This window comes from Zosterops lateralis, assembly GCF_965231275.1.
Source record: "Zosterops lateralis genome assembly, chromosome: 6".
Lineage (NCBI taxonomy): Eukaryota > Metazoa > Chordata > Aves > Passeriformes > Zosteropidae > Zosterops > Zosterops lateralis.
The window spans coordinates 37,474,767-37,496,539 of record NC_139761.1 but is presented as its reverse complement, the minus strand read 5'-3'; the positions used below and the strand labels follow the sequence as shown (position 1 = coordinate 37,496,539).

The 21,773-nt window shown below is 48.0% G+C and overlaps 1 protein-coding gene across 2 annotated transcripts; it reads left to right on the top strand.

Moving 5' to 3' along the window:
• Window positions 1-825: 825 nt before the first annotated feature.
• LOC310910946 (transmembrane protein 151B-like) lies at window positions 826-21,773 on the top strand (the record flags this gene model as incomplete). 2 transcript variants are annotated; one of them, XM_083864034.1, is made up of 2 exons in its annotated part: window positions 826-831; window positions 20,343-21,773. In XM_083864034.1, one exon carries the CDS (start codon window positions 20,376-20,378, stop codon window positions 21,771-21,773), a length of 1,398 nt encoding a protein of 465 aa, XP_083720160.1. The 2 variants fall into 2 exon arrangements, with proteins under 2 accessions (XP_083720160.1, XP_083720159.1); XM_083864033.1 differs by lacking the exon at window positions 826-831 and adding an exon at window positions 1,201-1,293.

Genomic DNA, 21,773 nt, shown 5'->3' with positions numbered 1-21,773 from the left:
GCCCAAAAAAGCAGCAAGCATGTTGTGACAGGAGTTGAAGTACAAATATTAAAGTTAAGGTTGATGCTTCAAGAGTGTTCACTTGGCTGCTTGTAAGATTTTTATGAAGGATTTAAAATATATGCTGCTTTAAGGCACAGAGAGAGAGATTGATCAAATGAGATGAGCCTCACAAGAGGGTAATGAAACATGAAGCAAACATGCCAAGGTAAGATGGTGCAGTACACCAGTCCTGATCAGCAGGAGAGCCAATCATGACTGGGTGCGCTGAGCACAGGATGCAAGCAGGAGGAAGAAATACTGACAGGGCAGGGAGTTTGCAGGAGACTGCAGTTGTAGGGGAGGCAGATAAAACCAGAGAAGAGGCTCAGGCCGCAAGAAGGGGCAGGAGCAGCTGCCTCCATTTCTACTGCCAGCTACTCCTCCGAGAATAAGGAGGCGAAGCAGGGCCGGGGTGCGGGTAGCCCCAGAGCTCCGTCCCGACAGCGTTGTCCTCTGTTCCCGGTGCGCAGGTCCAGCAGGACCAGGGAGAGGAGTGGGGCATCGTCGGGCTGCTCCGTGCGGGAGCGCTTCCTCGGAGCAGCCTTCCTCCTCCTCCTCCTCCTGCTGCCCCTCCTGCCCCTTCTGCTGCTGCTGCCGGGCCGCGTCCCGCCGCCAGCCCGGGCGGAGTGCGGGCGCTGGGGAAAAGCGGGAGAAGCGGCCGAGGCTGAGCTGCGGGCGGCGGAGGCGTGAAGATGCTCTGAGAGGGGGGCGGCCGGCTGCGGGGGCGCACCCGGGGATGGGGAGCGGGGCTCACCCTGAGGAGAAGACAAGAGAGGGCACCCAGGAAGGGTAGGGGTTGCGAGGTGGTATCCCGGGCAGGGGGCACACCCGGCAGCTCGCAGACGGCCGCAGAGGCGCCGGGAGCCGCCGGGCAGTCGCCTGCCCACCTGGGGGGGCCGGGAGCGGCCGGGGCACCCCCCCACTCCGCCTCGTCTTTCTCTCCTCCCCTCCGCCGCCTCCTTCCCTCCCTCCCTCCCTGCCCGCCTGCCTGGGATGGTGGAGGGAGTCGGGAGCACCCGGCAGGGCGGCCCTGGGCGCGGGGGGCGGCTCGCCCCGGCCCCAGCCCCAACCCCGGCCCCGGCGCGGTCCGCTGGGGGCTCCGCCGTCCCGGGGTCCCGCAGCCCCCGCCGCCGCCGCCACTGCCGGTGATGGCCAAGGATGTCCTCGGAGGGGGAAGCCGAGGCGGCTGCTGAGAGCGGGCCGGGCAGCACCCCCGCGCCGGGGGCCGCCGCCGCCGCCGAGCGGGAGGAGGTGAGCGGCGGCGGGGGCGTCTGCCCCGGGCCGGGCCGGGGAGACTGAGGGGCAAAGGCGGGGACGGGCTGCAGGGCCGTGGGGTGTTTGCGGGGAGCCGCGGCGGAGGAGGGCGCCCCGGGGTGCCGGCGGTGTTTGCGGCGCGGGGAGAGCCCAGGAGCGCAGCCCGGTACCTGCAGCCGCGGTGCCCGCGGTGCTGCCCCGCCGCGCCCTGCAGGAGCGGGACCCCCGCGCCGCCCCCAGCCCCCCGCGCCCCCGGGTTTTACCGACGGGCCCCTGCCCAGCCCAGCCCCGGCTGCCGGGCTCGGGGCGGCGGCTGCGCCAGCGGCTCCGCACCGGAACGGGGCGGCGGGGGCCAAAGGGGGCCTGCCCAGTGCAAGTTTGGCCAAATGAGCCCCTTGGGGTTTGGCCTAGGAGAGCCTGCCTCCTCCCTGGGGCTTGTGAAATGGGCAAGGAGAATATAGCTCTGCGAGGCGCTGGTGGAGGGGCACACGGAGCATGAGAACCAGCTTGCAGTCTGGGGCTCTGTGGCTTTCGGGTGTTTGGGGGCAAAGGAGGAGGTCATGCCTCTTCTTTTTCCTTGGGGCCTAGGCACTCCTGTTACCAGAAAACAGTAGAGAAAATACAGCGTATATATGTTTCTTCAGATCATCTGTGAAGCACTTGCTCGATGATGGCCTTGCACATCACAGAGAGGGAATAATGGATGTGTCTGAGTGTTGACAAGGTGTTGGCCAGACAGAACTGCAGGGCCGTGTGACAGTAGGTGACAATGTGTGTGTGCCATCCTGCACACTTGGGACAGCGAGCTGTCCTGCTTTAGAAATACCTGGGATTTTCTTCTATGCCTAATGTAGCCTTTGCTTCCAACAGTTTTGACAAGTCTGCCATTTACGCCATGTAATCCATGTGCAGTTCATGGAAGTGAGTGAACTTTCTTCATAATATGGAGTTAAAAATGAATGTACATGCTCCTAGGAATGCAGAGAGCAGCCTTGAAACAGGCTTAGAGAAGAGAAAATTGGAAACACAAGTCAAAGCAGCCCTGGAACGTTGCCCTGTGCAGTTAGTCTGCTTAAAGCTTTTGTTAACAGGTCCCGTGGCTCATCAACAGTCACATAATCCTGTAGTCAAAATCCAGTAGCCTCAACAAAGCCTATGTGAAGCTGAAGGATACTTAGCTGAAAACCAAACAGCAGTTTAAACTACCTATAATTGAAATTTGGCTTTGCAGCTCAGGTTGAAAAAAACTGTCATTCCATGGGTGAAGATTAGGGTTTTCTCCTGTTTGACTGCTTTTTAAACACCTGCAACACAGTTCACCATGAAGAGCTGTGGCTGGATCCAGGATTCATCTGGTGTTCCAGCAGTAGAGCACACCAATGTAATTATAGCCCTGCAGATGATCAATAGATATTTAGTGCTGGAAGGGATTTTTTAATTTATTTGGTCTAGGACCAGGAGCTACTGAAGGCTTTCCAATGTATTACGTCCACCATAAAATCATCTAAGCCATTTGTAGAAAGAAAGCACTCGATCTCTCTGCTAAGCACTATCTGTATCTTGCTTCATTCATCCTGTTCTCAGTTTTTCTTCTGTTCCAACGCATACATTTGTACATTTGAGTCTATATCTCAAATGCCTGTGATATCTTAACACCACAGTCCTACAATGTTGGTCTTTCCTCATGCCTTCCCCAATACCATGCAAATAGTCTTTTTGCACCTGGGCCTGCAGTTGGATGTAAATGCACTGTATTGGTATTAAATGGGCATTTCATGGGCTCCTCTGTTAAGCTTTGTCATTTATGGATTTCACTTAGATCAAATGCATGGACCTAATGGTATCAATGACCTAAAATTGCCTTTATTGGGTATTAAATCAATACAACCCCGAGCTAGTAACAGAGAATGTGTCTGAAGTCTTAAGTTTTTATTTTTAAAAGGACAAGCAAAGCTGCAGCTGCAGAGCAGGAGGGAGAGCAGCAGTTCAGTTACCTGCCTTGGTCCTTGTCCTCTATTGCCAAGGACCACAAAGGTTTCTTGCTGACTTTGCTGAATGTCAGAACAAGCCCTCAGATTACCTGACAGCACTCTGGTTTGGGTTTTTTCTAATGAAACATTAATTACTTGAGCTGAATGACCTGGAACAGATGTGCTTTTGTTATTAGTGTAAGATTCTACCATTTTTTGTGAAGAGGAATCAAGATCTTTTAGGGGAGAGTGTGCAAAGGATTCCATTTTCCAAATGTTTCCACAGTTATTGCTGAAGATGGATTCTCTGGAGATACTTGCCTTTGCTTTCCTCTCTGAAACAGCAGAACCTGCTGCTCTGTACTGCCCTGGTTAAGCAGTAGGCTGGCTGCTTTTCTTGTTATTGTGACAGCCTATGCCTACACCAAAGAGTTGATAGTGACTTTTCTTAATTTCTGCCAATTTATAACTCAATTGGGAAATGGTCTTAAATATTAAAATCTTTAAAACTTAGTTGGAAATCAAGAGGGGTTTTTTTCAGGAAAACAAAGCTGGTGAGTAGAAACCTCATTTTTTGTTTCCAAAGCCAAGTAATCACTGAAGAAAGCTGAAAGCAGCAGCCACTTGACATTTTGAAATATGTATTTGTCTTGTCTGTACTGGCAAAGTCAAACAGTAGTTGTCCATGCCTGTTTTTATCTTCTCTTCCATATTTAAAAACTTAAATTGGGTATGACATAATGTAATCAGTTAAGCTATTTAAATAAAAGGGAAAACCTCATGAGTCAATGTTCCTGAAACCCACAGTCATTTGCTTTCTGATGGAAATTTTACAGAAAAGAGAGGCCACTTAAAATTGCCTCATTTGCCTCATGTTGCCACTGCAAAACACAACAGGGGCTAATTTGTAAAGTGCTACTTGTGGTCACAACAATGTCGAAGGGGTGTTACAAGTTAAGAAACTGCACACAGTGCTTGCTTGTAGGCTACAGCTTTACAGGCTGTCAGGTCAGAGGGGTAGCTGGGACCTTTCTTCTTCCATGTGCCCCTGGAGAGACACCCTCTGCTTGGGGCATTGACTCCATTTAGTTATCCAGCTTTTTTTTCCTTTTCCCCCAACATTTGTTTTATTTGTCAAGGCTTGTTTTGTGGCATTGAAAACACAAGGCATAAAGCCCTTACTAACAGATCAGTTAGCTTTAAATTTTTCCCATCTATGTGCTGAGTTGTATCCAGGTGGATGAGAGGTTAAGCAAAAGCTGCTGAGATACCATTGGGTATCAATCTCCAGAGAGGGGCTATTTTCTTGTAAACCTCCCCCTTCAAAAGCTGCCCAAGGCACTCACACAACAGACACTGAGAAGGGTAGGAAATAAGTGAGACATGATTCCCAGGAAAACTCTTTTCCTTCTTTGCTCTTCCAAACCTCATACAAAAACCTGCTCAGCCAATCCCCTGAATGGTAAGTGCTGGTTAGCCTGGTGGAAGGCTGTCACCACCTCAAGTGATATGATGGACCAGTTATCTTTTTAAAGCAAAGTGCATGATATTCCCCCTCTTGCATGAAAGTCAAATAGGACAGGCCCCTTTCTTCCCTTCCTGCCCTTGGTCTATTCAGCAGACAAACCAAAGAGTGCTCCTCATTCCTGTTCCGAGTTATTTCCCTCATAGAGACAAAGGAAAAAGTCCATCAAGAGTGGCAGTATTTTTCATGATCCTGCAGTTTAAGGCAGCAATTGCATTGCAGATTCTGTCATAAGAAAATCCATGCTGAGCCATTGCATCTTTTTTTCTGCTTTTGTTCTTTTTGTTGTCCCACTTTATCTTCTGATCACATGTCTGTTCTTGGGGCCCTGGAGTTGGCTGTCTTCTCCGCATTTCACGTGACAAATTGTCAAGAGTTTTAAAAAAATAGGTAGGATATACCAAATGAATGTGTCTGAGCTCTGAAGGGCAGCCTGGCCTCCAGTTGTGTGGGCCACTACAGACAGTCTTTTGCTCCTCACCACCATGTGTGAGAATGAAGTGAATTGCTCCTTCAGGCTGATTTTTCTAGTCCCTCCAACAAGGGAATTTTCTCAGTGAAGCACTGGACTGTAGCAACTGTAGAGCTCATGGAGTTCTGCTACTGGAGGGTTAGGACAATTTAGGCAAATGGCTGTTAAATGTGTTGATGTCACTTCATGGGAAAGGGACAGACCCAGGTGATTTGTGGTAGGTCCCCTTCAGACTTGGTTTCTAATGCTGTTCTTTCAGGTGGACAGGCAGTTACCTGATACTGGTGGAAGAGCAATAGGTCTGCACACTTTTTGGAAGCCCCAGATACTCTCCTTGTTTTCCCTTTCTCGCTTCAGAGACCCCAGAGGAGGATCTCCCCCAAGAAGGGAAATGTGGATACCAAAGATACTTTGCAATCAGTGCAAGCCATTGCAAGAGTGAGGTAGGAGGTATCTTCTCCCTGGAAATGTGGCACTTTACTTCCTTTCATCTGTTTCTACACTTTGGAAGAAGATAGCTCAGATCATTGCCAGTGACCAGAGACTTCATGGAAACAGAGAGTAAAAGGAGTAAAGTATCCCCAAGTAATCTACTGTGAGTAAGGCTTGTTTCTCCATGTGTCCTAACACATTGTCATTAATTGACACCAAAAGTAGTGGCTGCTGAGCTATCACCAGCACTCTTAAGACCCTTCAGTTCTTACAGTGACACTGTTGTGACACAGCAGGTGAGACTGTGTCTGAGTTTTCATAAGTTCTACTTTTTGGATAAAGTATGGTTACGTAGTTAATTAGTTTTTAAGTTCTAATAATGGAAAATGTAGTTCACTTTCAGCCTCCAATCATTCATTGTGCTCCTCAGAGCTTGAGACCCGTGAAGTTAAAAATAGCACCTAGTGAAACTTTTTGAGGTCACAATTGCTGTAACAGCTCTGTTAACTCCCCAAAACTTGTAAGGGGGCACCTTTTTTTTCAGCAGCACTCTGAAGGGGAGTGACCACATGTCATAGTGAGGATGCTGGACAGGGCTACCAGCAGCATCATACTGCTGGGCAAGGGTTGAGGCGGCCTTTGACAGGCACCCATGCCAGCTTCTCCCTGAGCACTGGCTGCTCTGCCCACAACACATCTCCCCTGCATAAAAGCAAGGAAAACAAGTACCTGAAACAGGTGGGACAGATGACGAGTGGGAAGGATGGAAGAGCCTGGCTGCACGTGGCACAGGAGGCTGGCAGCCTTCCCAGTGTGGAGTTCAGGTTGTGAAGCAGTGTCTGATGTAGCTGGCAGCCTCTCTTAAGGTGCCACACATGCCACTGGGAGAGGGTGAGGGGGCTCACACCCCCTGAAATGTGTGAACTTCTGGCCTCTGTGGTTTTACATCAGGTGAATAATGCACAAAGAATCCCAGCTCACACACGCCACTGTTCCTATACAGCTGAGGTGTTGCACATCCCAGTTCAGCATTCAGCCACCAGAGGCCTTGGTCAGGGAAGACAGGCTGGAAACAGCCACCAGGTGGTGAGAGCAGGGCCTGGCAAGGTAGGAGCTGACAGCAAAGGGCAAAGAGCAGATCATGAGGAATCCCACTCGTGGCAAGGAAACCTAGGATGGATAATTGAGATGGCTGGCAAATGAGGAATCTGAATACCAGGGAAGAGAGTGGAATCAGTCAGAGACTTCTGCAGGTCATGGCTTTGGGAGAGAAGTGATTTGTCATGACAGATTTACAGATGGAGGTCTTCTTCATGCTCGTGTGATTGATTGATTGATTGATTGCCCTTAAGGAGATGGCCCGGGAATTGTGGAGTATAACACACCACAGGAACATCTCCCCCACTGCAATGGGCAGAGGGAGCACAGAGCACCATGGAGGCTGGGGTGGTAGCATCTGCCAGTAGAGTCCTGCGAGCATTAGGGTCTCTCAAAACACCAAAATAAAGAAAGCAACTCTTTAATGGCTTCCTAGAGGTGAGGTGGCCACGCAGAAGTGCCAGTACCAGAAGAGGAGTGTAGTGAGGGCATGTGCTGAAAGGGTGGGGATGGGGTGGGGATGACAGTCTGTCTTCAAGCCTGAGGTGTTCCATGGTTCTCTGCAGGGCACTGCCTGTCAGCAGACCAGGGCAAGGAGGTGAATCCTCTGCTTCCCACCAGCTGGTACTCAGAGTGGCAGGGTGCAACAGCTGGCACGCAGATTATGTACCTTCCTGCAGTGCGCTGCTGCAATGCTCATGTGTAATCATTTTATAGGTGCTATTTTTTCAGTGTCTTCAGGAGGTGTGCTGACAACATGTCATGGGTTAAAGTCAAGGCAAGAAATAAAAGCTAGGTGTCCTGGCTTTCAGGATGCCTTTTAACCATTAGGTTTTTAAATGAATTTTCAGTGAAGTTTTCACCTGCTGTGCTGTCACATATTGCTGCAGAATGTGTCACATAGAAGCAAGAGGGAGAGAGAAATTATATTTATAATGAAAACTTGTTTTTCTCCCAGGGAAGCATTAGCTGCTGGGACACTCCCTTATCTTAACCAGAGCACTGTTATGAAAACCTGACTGTGCTGAGGTCACAGCTGTGTTCAGCAAGGTGCGGAGATGGAGACACACTCCCCAAATCTGACAGAGCAGCTGAAGCCTGAGTAGTGACTGGATGTCATTGTAAGGGATTCAGCTCAGCAGCATAGGACCTGGCATAGCCACAGCCTGAGCTGCAGCAACCCAGCATCGTGGGGCTAGCACTGCCTCTGCTGAGGTGTGGCTGAAGGGCTCTGGCTGGGAAATCACACATGGGAAGGCTGGAAGTTGACAGTTCAAATCACAGAGCCATGTTCTTCTGGTTTAGATGGATAAAAGGATGGTATTGCAAATAAGTGAGAATTAAAATAAAATACCATGGTTCTGGGCAAACTTTAATTCACAGGTCCCTTTGAAAGACTTCCTCGGACTTCACTGGAGCTTGGATCAGTCCTAGATCATATTTCTCCTGAGAACTTGAGAGCTGTTTCTATATCCTTCAGTTAAATCTCAAGGTGTTCCTTTAGACTGTGAAAAGATTAAAAGGGATTCATAATAATTAATTATTTTTCTCATTTATGAAGTCTCTAAACAGAGACTTTCAATGACTAAGCTGCAAACTAGAGAATTGGTGTGGAACTAACACCTCTCTGGCTTCCTCCTCACAAGGATATCTTTACTGGCTCTCTGCCTTTTCCCCCAGGGAAGCTGGTCCGTAGCTGTTGTCCAGCTTGGCTTCAGACCAGTCCCTCATGTCCCCATGTTGAGGCTGAGGGCAGGACACAAGACCTGTGGCAGTGGTGAGGACACTGAGGCACAGGACATGCTCTTCAAGGATGAGGAGAGCACCAGCGACCTTAAGAACCTGGGAGTGGGAAGGAACAAGCTTCAGTACACCACTGGACTATGGCACTAAGATCCCCTGCTGCAGGCTGATGGTGTGCACAGCACAGGAGAACACACACCTGCTAGAGCACACCCAGCCTCCTCTCCCTGCTTGCTCCTCTTTCACCTCTGGGGAGCTGCATCTCCTGTGTAAAGATGGGAGCAAAGCAAGCATTACAGGATTCCTCTTGAACCTAGATGAGACTTTGTCAAGCACAGAGGCTGGCAGACAGCTATTCTCCTCTTCTCCCTTCCCTGCTATTCCCATCCCTCAAGGACTGAAGCAGTGGGAGCTGGTCCCACTATCCCTTCTGTTTTCCCTTGGCTGGTGTCAATTTTCCCGTTATCTCAGCAAAGCCACTGAGTGGGCAGCAGTCAGCAAGCTGCACCTGTCTGATCCCTGGGGACTGTGGTATGTTCGTGCTGCTGGTGGCATGCCAGGGGTGCAGGGAGCTGGGTCTGGCTTTCACAGGCTGGAGCACTGCTGAGGATTGCTCCACTCTGCAGCCACAGCACGAACAGATGGATGGATGCTGCCATCAGCCCTTTTTTTAGTATGTCCCTGCAGTGTGGGAACAGGGGCAAGGGCACCTGCCTGGGCACCTCTGTGCAGTGTGGCTGTGGTGGGGGGCAGGTGGCTGCCTAGGCATGAGACAGGCTGCAAAATACCAAGTGGCACAGGCAGATATGGCTCATGTCATTTTTTTGGCCTTACTAATTCAACAGTGGCTGGGAACTACATCCTAGGAGCTTTCCTCGGTTATGTGATGCTTTTATCAGTTAACTGATAAGTGTTGAGGTAATCACCTGTAAAATTTACCCCGTGTCTACTAGAAACCACTAATACTCAAGGCAGGGGAGTAGGTAATATAAGCTGAGCATGATGGGTACTTCAAGTGTAGAAAAAAGAACTGTTCGTGGAGTTATTCTCTTCTCTAAAGCGGATTGAATCCCAGCTTTTCTTTCCTGATGAGCCCATACCCAGCATTGGCATTAGTGGGAAAAATCCTCTGCCTCCAAATATGCTTTTTTTTATTGGTATGAAGTTGAAAGCCAGTGGCTGCAGCATCAGCAATTTGAGGGGGAAAGCAGTAATTTTGTTAGTGCAGCATTTTGGTGATCTTGTAAAAAGCTGCCACAAAAACAGCCCTAATTTCTATTTTGTAAATCGTGACCATTTTGTTGCTAGGATTCCTTGGCACTGAAGATGCAATTGCACAGTTTTCCTTGGAGCAGCATGAGGAAGCATCACTTGTGGATGTGTTTAGGGCCAAATTCTTTGTGACACTCACATCTGCACCCTTGTACTGAGTGGTTTTCCCGTCCTGCTGCAATGAGCAGCATATATATTGGCAAGGATCCAAATGGCTTTTATTTCTGGGATTTCCTTTATTTCTGCTCGAGGAACTCAGAAGTATCCTGCAGGAGCTAATCCTGAATCTGACATTTTAGAGTACTGTAGGCTCCTTCTGTCCTGACCTCTGCTTTCCTCCTCTTCAGATGCTGGCTTGAATTCATAAGGATGATTGGTGTGAAATAACAGACTGTCTTTGTGAGGTATTTCAGGGGCATCCTAGCATCTGAAATTCAGGTGGATCAGCAAGATTTGTGTCTTTGCACGATTCTGACTTGTCCTGCAATAGGCTGTGCTTCGTAAAGGTTTTAATCCTACCATTTTGTGTACCTACCTGCCCTGAGGTGTTCTCCCTGGCAGCTCCCTTGAAGGAAGGAGGAGATTATGTCTCCGCAGGGATTTAAACCACGAGAAACCAGACAATTCCTGCTCACCACAGGAGGGCAGTTGCCAACGCCTGAGCCAGTGACGCTACAAACACGTGGAGTGTATGATGCAGGTTCTTATTTTCAAACCTAGTAACAGCATTTCTGCTATTCATTGACATCATGGCCCCTGCCTGCAGGAAGTTTTTATTCTCACAGGAATTCTGTGGCAGAGGAGCAAATAGATGTGCAGCAACCAATCTGGTATGTATTCAAGGACTGGAGGGAGATTATCTTTGATGCAAAATGACCTTTTTTGGTTGCCTTCTATCACTTGTATTTCCCTTTCCTTGCTACTGGCTCAGCAGGAGCTAGGAGTAATGGGCTTCTTGCCGTTCAAGACGGATGGCAGGAGGCATTTTGTTTCAGGCTCCCCAGGAGGGGATTGATGAGACGACTGTTGTAATATCTCCCTTTCTCCTTAGCAGGCCTTATTACTGATACCCCATGTGGTGCCCAGATTGGGTCACGTGGTGGAGGAGCACTTCTGCCCACCATTTCACCAATGTCTGGCTTAGCACAGCCCATCAGGCTCCTTCTCATTGTTTTAATGAGCATCAGACCTGGGAGTTCATTTAGCCCTGGAAAGCAGTGAGAGGTTGTGCTTCTCCTGCAATTGTCATCTCCATGCTCAGCCCAGACTTCTTAGGATGGGGATCACTTCTTAGTCCAGGATCACCCAAGGAGCTAGAAGATGGTAGCTGCACGCACTTCTGTTGTGGCTGCCTGGGGACAGCGGTTAGAAATCTCCTTGGTTCTGCATCATCCCTGTCCACTGGAGAAGTGGTGAAGCCCTTCTCAGCACCAGAGGCTGGTCCTGATGTAAGGGCTCTCCTCAGTTCTGATTAACAGCCTAGGAGTTTTCTAGCAAGGACTCTGTGGTCCTTTCTGTGTTATATCCTGCCATCAGGATGTGGACCATTCTCCCTTGCCCTGTCTTGACCAAGATTGAGGAGTCTGTCATAGTTAGAGACAACATTCTGCTTTCATCCAGACTCTGGTCACCACCTGTCAAAGTGTATGACTTGTGGTTATTGATTACTCTTTCCCTCTCAAGTATCTCAATGGGATGTATTAATCACAAGCATAAATCCACAGGGGCAAATTCAGTTATGATTATTGTTAATTTATCCACCATTTTTTCTTCTTTCTTATCTGATTTTATCTCTTTTTTCACAATTCTGTCAGTGTTTCCCCCATCTCTTTTTTCCCATGAACAGGAAGATTATTCTTGCTAAATAAGAGGCAGAAAAAATACAAGATTAATTCTTTGCTTACATGAGTAATCACAAGATGTGGAGTTGTTTTGTTGAAGACTGCAAAGTCACCCTGTAGCCCCAAAGCCAGGTTATTGCAGAGAGCAGGACCATGCTGTCATGCCACATCCTGCTGAGACACAGCTGCAGCATCAGTCCTGCAGCACACTCTCACCTTCGTGGGAATCTCTGGTCCAGTTTAGCACAGCTTTATCCTACCCCTCAGGCTGTGGGGAGGAGAGAGGGGCATAGATCTGTTTTTTGGAGAAGTTCCCAGAAGTGAGAAAGCAGCTATTCAGGAGTATCTGCTTTCCAGGCCATGGACGGGCCAGGGTGACTGCTTGCCCATTGGATGCTTTGGTGCTGTCAGGCTCAGTGCTGCCTCCATTAATCTTCAGCCGGCTCCTTTCTCTAGGTGTGATTCCCTCCTGCTCCTGCCTGGCTGACTGGTCTCTATCCTCACCTGCCAGCACCCTCCCCCTGCCTCAGTGGCATTGGTATTTGCAGTGTGTCCTGGTTATCCTTTTCCCTTTTTCACTTCTTCCTGCCTTCCACGTTCCCCCCCCCCCCCGCCCCCCCCCCCATTTCTCTAATTCCATTCAGGCCACATCTTTGCTACCCTCTGTTTTCTCTCATTCTTTCATTTTAGACATGATAGCATTTTCCTTCAGTCGATTTGCAGCTCAGCCACCAAGGACAAACACACACGGGATTTAAAAGGACAGGAAATGCTTTTGATATGACATCCCCAAAGGAGAATTTTAATGCTTTTGAAAATGGGGAACACAGGTTTGTGTCTGTGAACTAGGCACTGTCAGTCAAGCTTGGGCCCCAAACTATCCACAAAACAAACAGAATAAATTCATGCTGCAGCAGCATATTTTCTGCTTAGACAGCTCATGCTGGACTTTTCAAGGAGTTTGAAGAATAAAGTCTGACAGAAGAGGAAACAGTCATTTTGTCAATAGACACATATGGAGAAATCGCAAGGATAAGGCAAAATTATAGATCAATTGTTCAAAGAATGTGACTCCAAAATAATCTGGCATATTTCCTTTAGACATCACAGGCTATTTCTTCCCCTTCTATTGGTGTCAGTTTGGCAACTTTCAGTTCAAATTTACTGTGGTGGTCAAAATTGTCGGGGGACAAAACAAGAGTGTTTTCAGCGTCACCGTAACCATTTCCCTGCCATAAGCACTGCTGAGGCAGCTAGAACAAGAGATGCTTCAAGCCCACACTGCTACACAGCTATTTCTGGAGTAAAATACAGCTACTGATGAAGGTCATACATAGCCAGCTAGGTGATAAGGTGCTCTGCTGAAGCTTTGCAGGTTTTCTCTTAGTATGGTGTGCAGAACTGCTCATGGAATTGTTCCTGGCAGTGAACACTGGAAATGTGAGGAGCACCTTTATTATGTGTCCACATAATGCCTACAGCCTTGTTTTCGTGATTGATGCTTAACTGTGTGAAAAAGTTTGTCTTGTTTAAGTTAATGGGATATTTAGCTGTTGGACTGGCAGAGTTCTGCAGGAATAATTACCAGATTTGACACTGTTTACTGGAATTAGGCATAAAATTACTGCTGGTAACGTTTACAGTTGGCACAAGCAGTAGCAGGCAGGTCTATAATGATGAGATGGGCACAATTCTCCTTAGGGATCTCCTCCATTTGATAATTTAGTTACTCAGTCCAAAGCCAAATCTGAAGCTACACATTTCAGGATGGAGAGTGCAGCCAACAGTTCAGCTGTCCTCAGAAAGAGTGACTCAAAAAATACCTGGGAGCCAAATGAGTGAGAGGTTGAACATGAACTCCTGGGATGTTGCTGGGTGGAAATCTCTTAATGCAAATCTTGAAGACAGTAAAAAGGGGGAATGAGTGGGAGTGGAAGGTGATTTTAGTTTTTGGTATGATGCCAGTGAAATAAATGCTGCAGTCCTGTATTTACTTACTTGCAAGGTACTTAAGAAGGATCTCAAGGTGCTGAAAGGACAGCAGAGCACCAGAAAGAACTAGAGCAGTGAAGTTCAAATTTCCAGAATTCCAATTGAAGACTTTGGCTCCTTTCAATTGTCAAAAAGAAGGCTGAGAGATGTCATAATTAGAATGGAGGAGTCTCTTCTGAGTGAGAAGGCAGTCATATAAAAGAAGTTTTTCATTACTCGGAGAATGGGCATCCTCACTGCAATGAATGGGGGCTGAAGTGAGACAAAATTACAAAGGCAATTTGTAAATTAAAAACAACAACAACAACTACGACAACAACAACAAAAAATCCAAAACAAATTACAAAGTTCATCACCAGAACAAATTCCAAAAGGAATTGCAGGTTCCTTATTTTTTTTAGACTATCGGTTAAAACAGAATGTATTTATGGAAGATGAGCTTTTACCAGACACTGCTTCCTGGGCTGTGCATAGGATGGCAGAGTGAAATTGCATTGCCAGAGACACATTGCCAGAGGAACTATGAGGAGAAGACACAGTGTCTCCCAGTCTTATGGTGTAAATGTAAATTGGATTGTAATATAAGCTGAACCTTCAGGACCCAGCATAACCATGCAAAGTTAAAGGAGAAATTCCTGTGACTACCTGTGAGGGCTGAAGAACTGTCTGGTTGTTTATTGCTAAGAATCCTGGCCACTAGTGGGTGAGTCCTGCTATCAGGAGTGCTTGTATCCAGAGGCCAGCAAAAGCAGTGAGCCAACAGAGCAAAACAGAGGCACCAGAGTTTCAGGTTGGGCATTCAAAAACCTGAGCTGCTGGAATCAGTTTGGGTTTCTCTGAGTGTGGCCCTTCCTCCCCCTGCTAAGTGGGGAGCTCCTTTAGAACAAGCATAGACAGACTGCCTTGGCTTCTGCCTTGAGGAATTAATTTGTTCTATGTACCTATCAAGAGAAAGGAGACCTAGAGTCTTAAGCACAATTTGCTTATCCAGAAATGTGTTGTTCTCGTTCTTTAGCATCAGTGTTACATTTTGAATATACCTTTTAAGGAAAAGTCAGGGTTTGAGGGAAAGTAATTTTTTTCATTCTTGGCCACCCCTAGTGCAATCACTTTCAGGCTCACTTTTAAGGTGGTTGCCAACTACAACTTACCTACCAGTGTCCTAAATCTGGTCACTTGTGAGGAGTCAGGGGATGAGTCAGAGAGCCAAAACCCTGACCAGCACCAGGCCTTTGCTCCTGCCACCAGAGCACCCTCGGCCCCAGATGTTAAGCAGGGGATGTGCCAGCTGTGCACTCCCCATGGACTCTCTCTCCACCTCTCTACACTAGGCAAGATTAACAGCCCAAATCTGCACACTCCTACAACACAGAGCACGTTTTGAATGGTTTTAATGATGGTTGCTGCAGCCTGAACCTGACCTGCCTGCTGTTGAGCCAGGAGGAGCTATGTGGGTGTGCCTGTGCAAAGGAGGCTCCACCTCAGCCCTTGCAAACCTGCTTTTGATCTTGGGCATCTGCCATTAGAGGGTGCCTTTGAAGGCAATTGCCCTTTCAGCCACTGCCTAGATGTTTTATCATTTGCAAGCTGAGTTTCTTAAAGGAGAAGTAATCAAAATGTTGCCAGCCTGGAAACTCCTGTCTTCTACAGGTGTCAATTGAAATTCCAGTTCTCCACCAGGGATTTCCAGACTATTTTCCAGTGGCTGTGGCCACAAATTAAATAGCATCTATCATTTTAATGCCTCAGCTCCACACCACCAGACAGCAAACAAACCATATGGAGGTGACTGAGTGGTACACAGGTCCTTTGTTCTGTCTGAGGTTTCTAGAGATGATGGGCCAAGAAAATCGAACACAGAGCAGCGCTGTTGAGCTGACGAGCTGCCTGAGACCAGGGACAGCTCAGGGCAGGCTATCCCTAAACCTTGTCACCTTATCCCTCTCCACAAGGTTCACAACACAGACACCCACAGCCCTCCCCACTCATGCCACCTCTCACAGTTTTCCTCATTCATGCTGAGATCTGCTGAAGAATTTGGAAAATATTTTTTGGTTACCGTTTTTAAATTTTCTAAGAGTTAAGTGAATTTTGGCATGTGATTGTGGATAGTTTCGGTAAGAGTTACCAGGAATTTCCAATCCAGTCAGGTGCAATGAGAAGGGAGGCCTCTGAATGCAGTTCAGCAGCATGCCAGAGACTAGCAAGATGTTATTAACAGCATGTGTATTTAACACAACTGGAAATTCATAAACAGTGATACTGACAGCTCAGCTGCTTCATGGCATTCCATTCATAACAGGAGATTTTTACAATTTGTACTGTTAGGGACCTATCGGGTGAAACATTTGAGTTGACAAATCCATTCCTCTTCACAATATGTGGTTGTAGAATGACAGAACAGTTTGTGTTGGAAGGGACCTTCAAAGCTCCCATGGTTCCAGTCCCGTTCCACGGGCAGGGACATGTTGCACTCGACCAGGTTGCTCAAAGCATGTCCAACCTGGCCTTGAACACTTCCAATGATGGGGCATCCACAACTTCTCTGGACAACTTCTGCCTCATTTAATCTGTCAGGATGTTTCTCAGGTCAATGCTGGAAGCAAAGCCCAAAGCAAAGCCACGAGAGAGAGGACATCTCTCCTGGTTTGGGCTAGAGAACCAAGCCCTTTACTCCTAGCTTGCAAACAAAGTGCCTGGCAACTGAGCCTCCATCTATTCTAGTCTCTATTTGGCTCTGGCTTTCTGTCAGGCTCTCTGTCTTTGCTTTCTTCAATTATGTTTCTCTATTAAGATGTTCCAGGGGTTATGCTTTTATTCCACATCAAAACAACACAGATGCCACAGCATTCCTCAAAGGATGCAACTCCTGTTCACTGGCTAGCCCAAGTTATCATGGAAATTATTAGTTTCCTTAAGCATTTATTGTACTCATCCAGAAATACAAGCTTGCCCTGCTTCAATCTGAAACACTATGCACAGAAAGGAGAAAATTCCACATAGTACCACAAACATAATTCTTGTAAGGAGGTGGTATGTTAATTAATAAAGTCTGGGAGCCACTGGTTTAACATATTAATGAATTTTTTATGCAGAGAGAGATGAAAAGATGTATTTCCTTATTAGATTTTTGAATGTCTGATACCTTTATTGTAGTTACGTTCTATTTTGTGTCTTTTTTACAAACATTCTAATTGTGTTTCTAATAGTACAATTATGTTAGATAATTAGTTCAGCAAGGAGAAGGAGAAATGGGGGATTACAGGCTAGATGAACATGGTCAGAACTTGAAACAGGCAGGACAGCTGTGGGGGTAGACCCTGGAAGAGAGATCTTTTTATAACTGAGGACCTGCAGAGATTGGGCTTTGCTTAGGAACAACAGCAGGAGTGACCCAGTGGGTTAGAAAAGCCAAGTGAAAGAACTTGTCTTTTTTACCAAAGAGTTTTGAACATGAAGGCCCTGCTGAACTGGACTGGTAGGTGTGTGAATCAGATGTGACAGTGGGCTCTATGGCTGCATGTCCTGGCTAATGCAGAGGAGAGAAGCTGCCTTTTTTGCAGGCTGCTGTGAGAATAGTGGGGAAAATCTGTCCTGAGTTGATCCAGCCCTTTCAGCAGGGTGGGTTGAAGGCCATTTTTGGAATGCCTCCAGAGGATGCATACAGAAATGTCATCTTGGACCTGCAAACCTCTGAGCTACTGCCAACCCAGCTGGGTGCTGCTCTATGACTGGTGGAACCAGAGCTATCTCATCCCCCAGAGGAGAGATGGCATTTCATGGAGATAAGCACATTAGGAGGCATTTGCCCACTCTGATATGGCCTCTGATAGTCCTAAGCAGCAGGGCTGGTTGAACAGCCCTTTAAGTAGAAGCCAGCCTGTGGGTTGTAGGTTGGACCACAGAGAACTTGTTAGTCAAAGCAAGTGAGATAAAGGAAGATGGGATTGCAGTGCTTTTGGCAAATAGTGCCCTAACTGGCTGACAGTGCTTCAACAAGTAATGGAAAAAAATGGGGATCCTGGAGCAGCATGGATGACTTAAGCACTGACCTTACATTGGAACTGAGTGCTGGGCATTTTTTGTGGGTCCACTGTGTGAACTATAAGCTATTTTAAATGAGAAGTACCTGCAGAAGCCTGAATGAGAACAAAAATTCATGTGTTGGGATATTGTCCTGCTGTTCCTTCTGCACAGTCTCAGTTGCAGAGAGTGGAGAGATGTTAATGTTGAAAGTTTTCTTCACCTCAGAAAACCTTCAGGGGAGAAAAAAGAAAGGATAGAGTTTTGCAGTTCTTCATTACAGTTTATATTTTTGCATTACTATAGAAGTTAAAAACTCTAGTTTCATGTCAAGAAGAGGCAAAGAATAAAAGTCAGTAATTTCCAGTGGGTTTGCCATGAGTCAGGAGAGCCTGGGGCTCTGACCTGGGGTCCAGCTGGGGCAGAAGCTTATATTGGGGCAGTAACCAGACTGAGATTGAGCAGTGGGCATTTGATGAGAGCTTCAAGACATGAAACTTTCCATGACTGCCTGTAGGCTGCACGTAAGGGATTCACCCCCAAAACTTCTCTAGTTACTTTTTAGCTGATTTAGGGATTGCCTGAAGCCACCTTGTGGCTTCCCTCTAAGTTTCCTGCAAAAGGCTAAGAAAAACAGCCTTATTTTTACCTATACTGAGTTTTTTCACTGCCCTACCTACAGAAGTTGTGTTCCCTGTACTTTATAACCCACTTAGCTTCTCTACATCTGTTTTAGCTGCTGTAAAGAGAATACAGAAGTCAGAATACAGACCAGAATAATTATACTTTATTCTGACATGTGTACAAAAGTTTTGGGATAAGAATATAAATTTTTTACAGATTCCTTCTGGATGAATCAGGAAGAATCAGGAGACAGATTCTGTCCTAAGTCCCTGCAAATGTATACTGGTGTAGCTTCTTAAAATCAATAAAATTACTCTGCATTTACACAGTGTCAGATTAAAAGTTATGAAATCAAAACCAAACCCCATGAAATCTAATTTTGCAGTGTTCACAGCAAGTTGTAAAACCCTCTGTGGTTACTTAGAAGTGGTTCTCTGTCTCAGGAAAAAAAAATAGCAAAGTAGCATTAAATCTCACCCTCCAACCCTGCAAAGTTAGATGCCAATGCTTCCATGTTACTGAGAAGACAGCAAACTCCTCTTTCCAGTGGTGTCATACTATTATTTCCTGAGTTACAAGATGCTGCTTCTTAAATTCCTTACTGTTTAGAGATCACTTACTGAATTCTAACTGCTGTAGGTCCAAGATAAGCTTTACTAGAGGAGAAATTTATCTGTGGAGAAAGAAAGAGAAGACATTTCCTGAACCTAGCATCTGTTGGCATCTACAGAGCAGTTTGATGCATTAAAGATGGGCCTTTGGGAGAAGGAGTAACAGTGTGATTCTATTTTTGCATGAAATCAGGCTCGGCAGAGGGCATGATGATGCATGAGTATCAGTGTGTATCTGCTTTCTCACTGTCATTTCCTCAGTTAGGAGGGAGGCAGAGGACGGCAGTAACAAAAGGGATGCAAGCAGCCCTCCTCATTACCTGCTAGGGCAGTGGGGACTTTTTTCATGCACTCTCTACTGACAGATAGCTGCTAGCCAGTGGTGTAACTCATGCTGCCACTGCTCTTTGCAGGAACACAACTCTGTTTCCACTAGCTGCTTGGCTCCATTTGACATTTTTCTTTATAGCTGAACATCCTGTGACAATGCAGCTGATTCACTGCACCAGGGCTAGCCTAGGGTAAGGACTGCAATCGTGCCCTCTCAGGGGACAAAGTGGGAGTACAGGAGTGTGAACCCAGCTCTGCTCCCGACCCAACTTTGGGGACTTGAAAGAGGGGGGTGTGCTGTTTTAAATATTCACACACACACCCTTAGCTGCAACACTGAAGCTTTCAAGTATTTTAGGTCAGAGCTGGTGTAACCAGCCTAAAGCAATGCTGCATCGTGCTGTAATCTTGACAATTTTTTCAACTAAATGTGCTTGAATCTAGTCATTTTCCTGATGGCTCATCTCCAAGAAAATGGTGTCGATCATTTGGTAGGTTTCAGGGTTGGACGTGAGTCAGCTCTGAGTCAGGCAGCAGCTTTTGCTGCGTGAAATGCTGGTCCTCCTGTGCTGGCACAACCTGTGGGGCTGCAGCTCTGCGACAGACACTGCTCCTGAGCCTCCCCAACAGCAGCATTTGGGAACTTAAGCACGGGGGACTCACAAAGCAAAGGGGCAATTCCACAGCCCCACACTTTTGGCTGTTCACCTGCTCAGCACTCTCAGCCTCTGAAGATGGCAGGGTGTGTAAATGATGGTGGTGGCAGGCAGGGAGGAGGAGATGGGGACCTGTTGTGCTTCCTGCAGAGGTGCCTATCTGACCAGGGTGCGGGCACAGCGAGTCACTGCTGCACAAACAACTGCCCTCCTCAGAGCCAGAAGGAAGCAAGGAAAGAGCTTTGTCCAGAGCCCTCTGTCCTCAGCAGGGTGTTTCTGTTTATATTGACATTTGTATTAAGTAGGGTGGTGTCCCAGTTCTCAGACAGTCAAGAGAAAAGCCAGACACAGCCTTGATGGCAGCAGCCAGTGTGTGTGTTGTGCAAAGCAGTGTGACTGATGGGTTCCTCGCTCTCTCTTTGTCTTTCTCTCCCCTTGCACGGCGGTGTGATTGAAGCAACGCCCCGTGAAACAGTCCCTGAGTGCTTGCATGTGCCGAGAGTCCCACTGGAAATGCCTCCTCCTCTCCATCCTCATGTATGGCTGCCTGGCTGCAGTGGCCTGGTGTCAGCTGGCCAGAGTCACCAAGCTGAGCTTTGATAGCTCCTTCAAGGGCAAGTCCATGATCTACCACGACAGCCCGTGCTCGGACGGCTATGTTTATATCCCACTGGCCTTCCTCTCCATGCTGTACGTGGTGTACCTGGTGGAGTGCTGGCACTGCCACGTCAAGAGGGAGCTGCAGTACAAGGCAGACGTGGACAGTGTGTATGAGTGCATCAACCGCATGCAGCAGGCCACTCCCTGCATCTGGTGGAAGGCCATCAGCTACCACTTCGTACGGCGAACCCGGCAGGTGACCCGGTACCGCAACGGGGATGCCTACACCACCACACAGGTCTACCACGAGAGGGTCAACACACACGTGGCTGAAGCTGAGTTTGACTACTCTCACTGTGGATACAAGGACATCTCCAAGGAGCTCCTGGGCTTGGAGAGCTATACAGCCACCAAGCTGAGGTTCACCAAGTGCTTCAGCTTTGCCAACATCGAGTCTGAGAACTCTTACCTGACTCAGAGAGCTCATTTCTTCACTGAGATTGAGGGGCTAGATGACTACATGGAGGTGAGAGAAGGCATGCAGCTCAAAAATGTGGATTTTAAAGAGCTGATGATGGCCTACGGAGACCCCGATCACCTCCCGTGGTATGTGTCCCATTATGCTTTCTGGGTGGCAGCTATCCTGATGATCTCGTGGCCGCTCAGGGTTCTCATAGAGTATCGGACTGCTTACGTCCATTACCACGTGGAGAAGCTGCTGGGCCTGGAGTACACGGCGCCTGCGGCAGCGGAGGAGCCCTTGTACCGGTACCGCATGCCCCGGGACGCCACGCAGGACAGCACCGAGCTGGAGTGGCACATCTGCACCAACCGGCAGCTGATCCCCAGCTACTCGGAGGCCATGCTCATGGACCTGGCCAACTCCCCGGCCTACAACAGCTACGCGGTGTGTCGGTACGGCGACACGGCCCACGGCTGTGAGCGCTGCAACCGCGCCTCCAGCACCTCCTCCATCTTCTCACGCCACGCTTTCCACAGCTGCAGCGGCAACTCCCGCCTCTCCCTCAACACCAGCCGCTTCTCCCTCTGCCGCGTCCACGGCTCCCACAGGACAGGCCTCTGGAGGAGCCGCAGCAGCAGCATTGCAGACCGGGGCTGCCAGGATGAGCAGTGCTGCTCCTACTCCAGTCAGCTGGCTGTCAATGAGAATCCCCCAACCTACCACGATGCCAGATTCTTCCCTGTCCTGATTGTGCACAGGCCGGAGGGGCAGGACAGGCGGCACTTCTACATCAGGCGTTCCTCCTGCCTAGAAACCTCTCTGTGA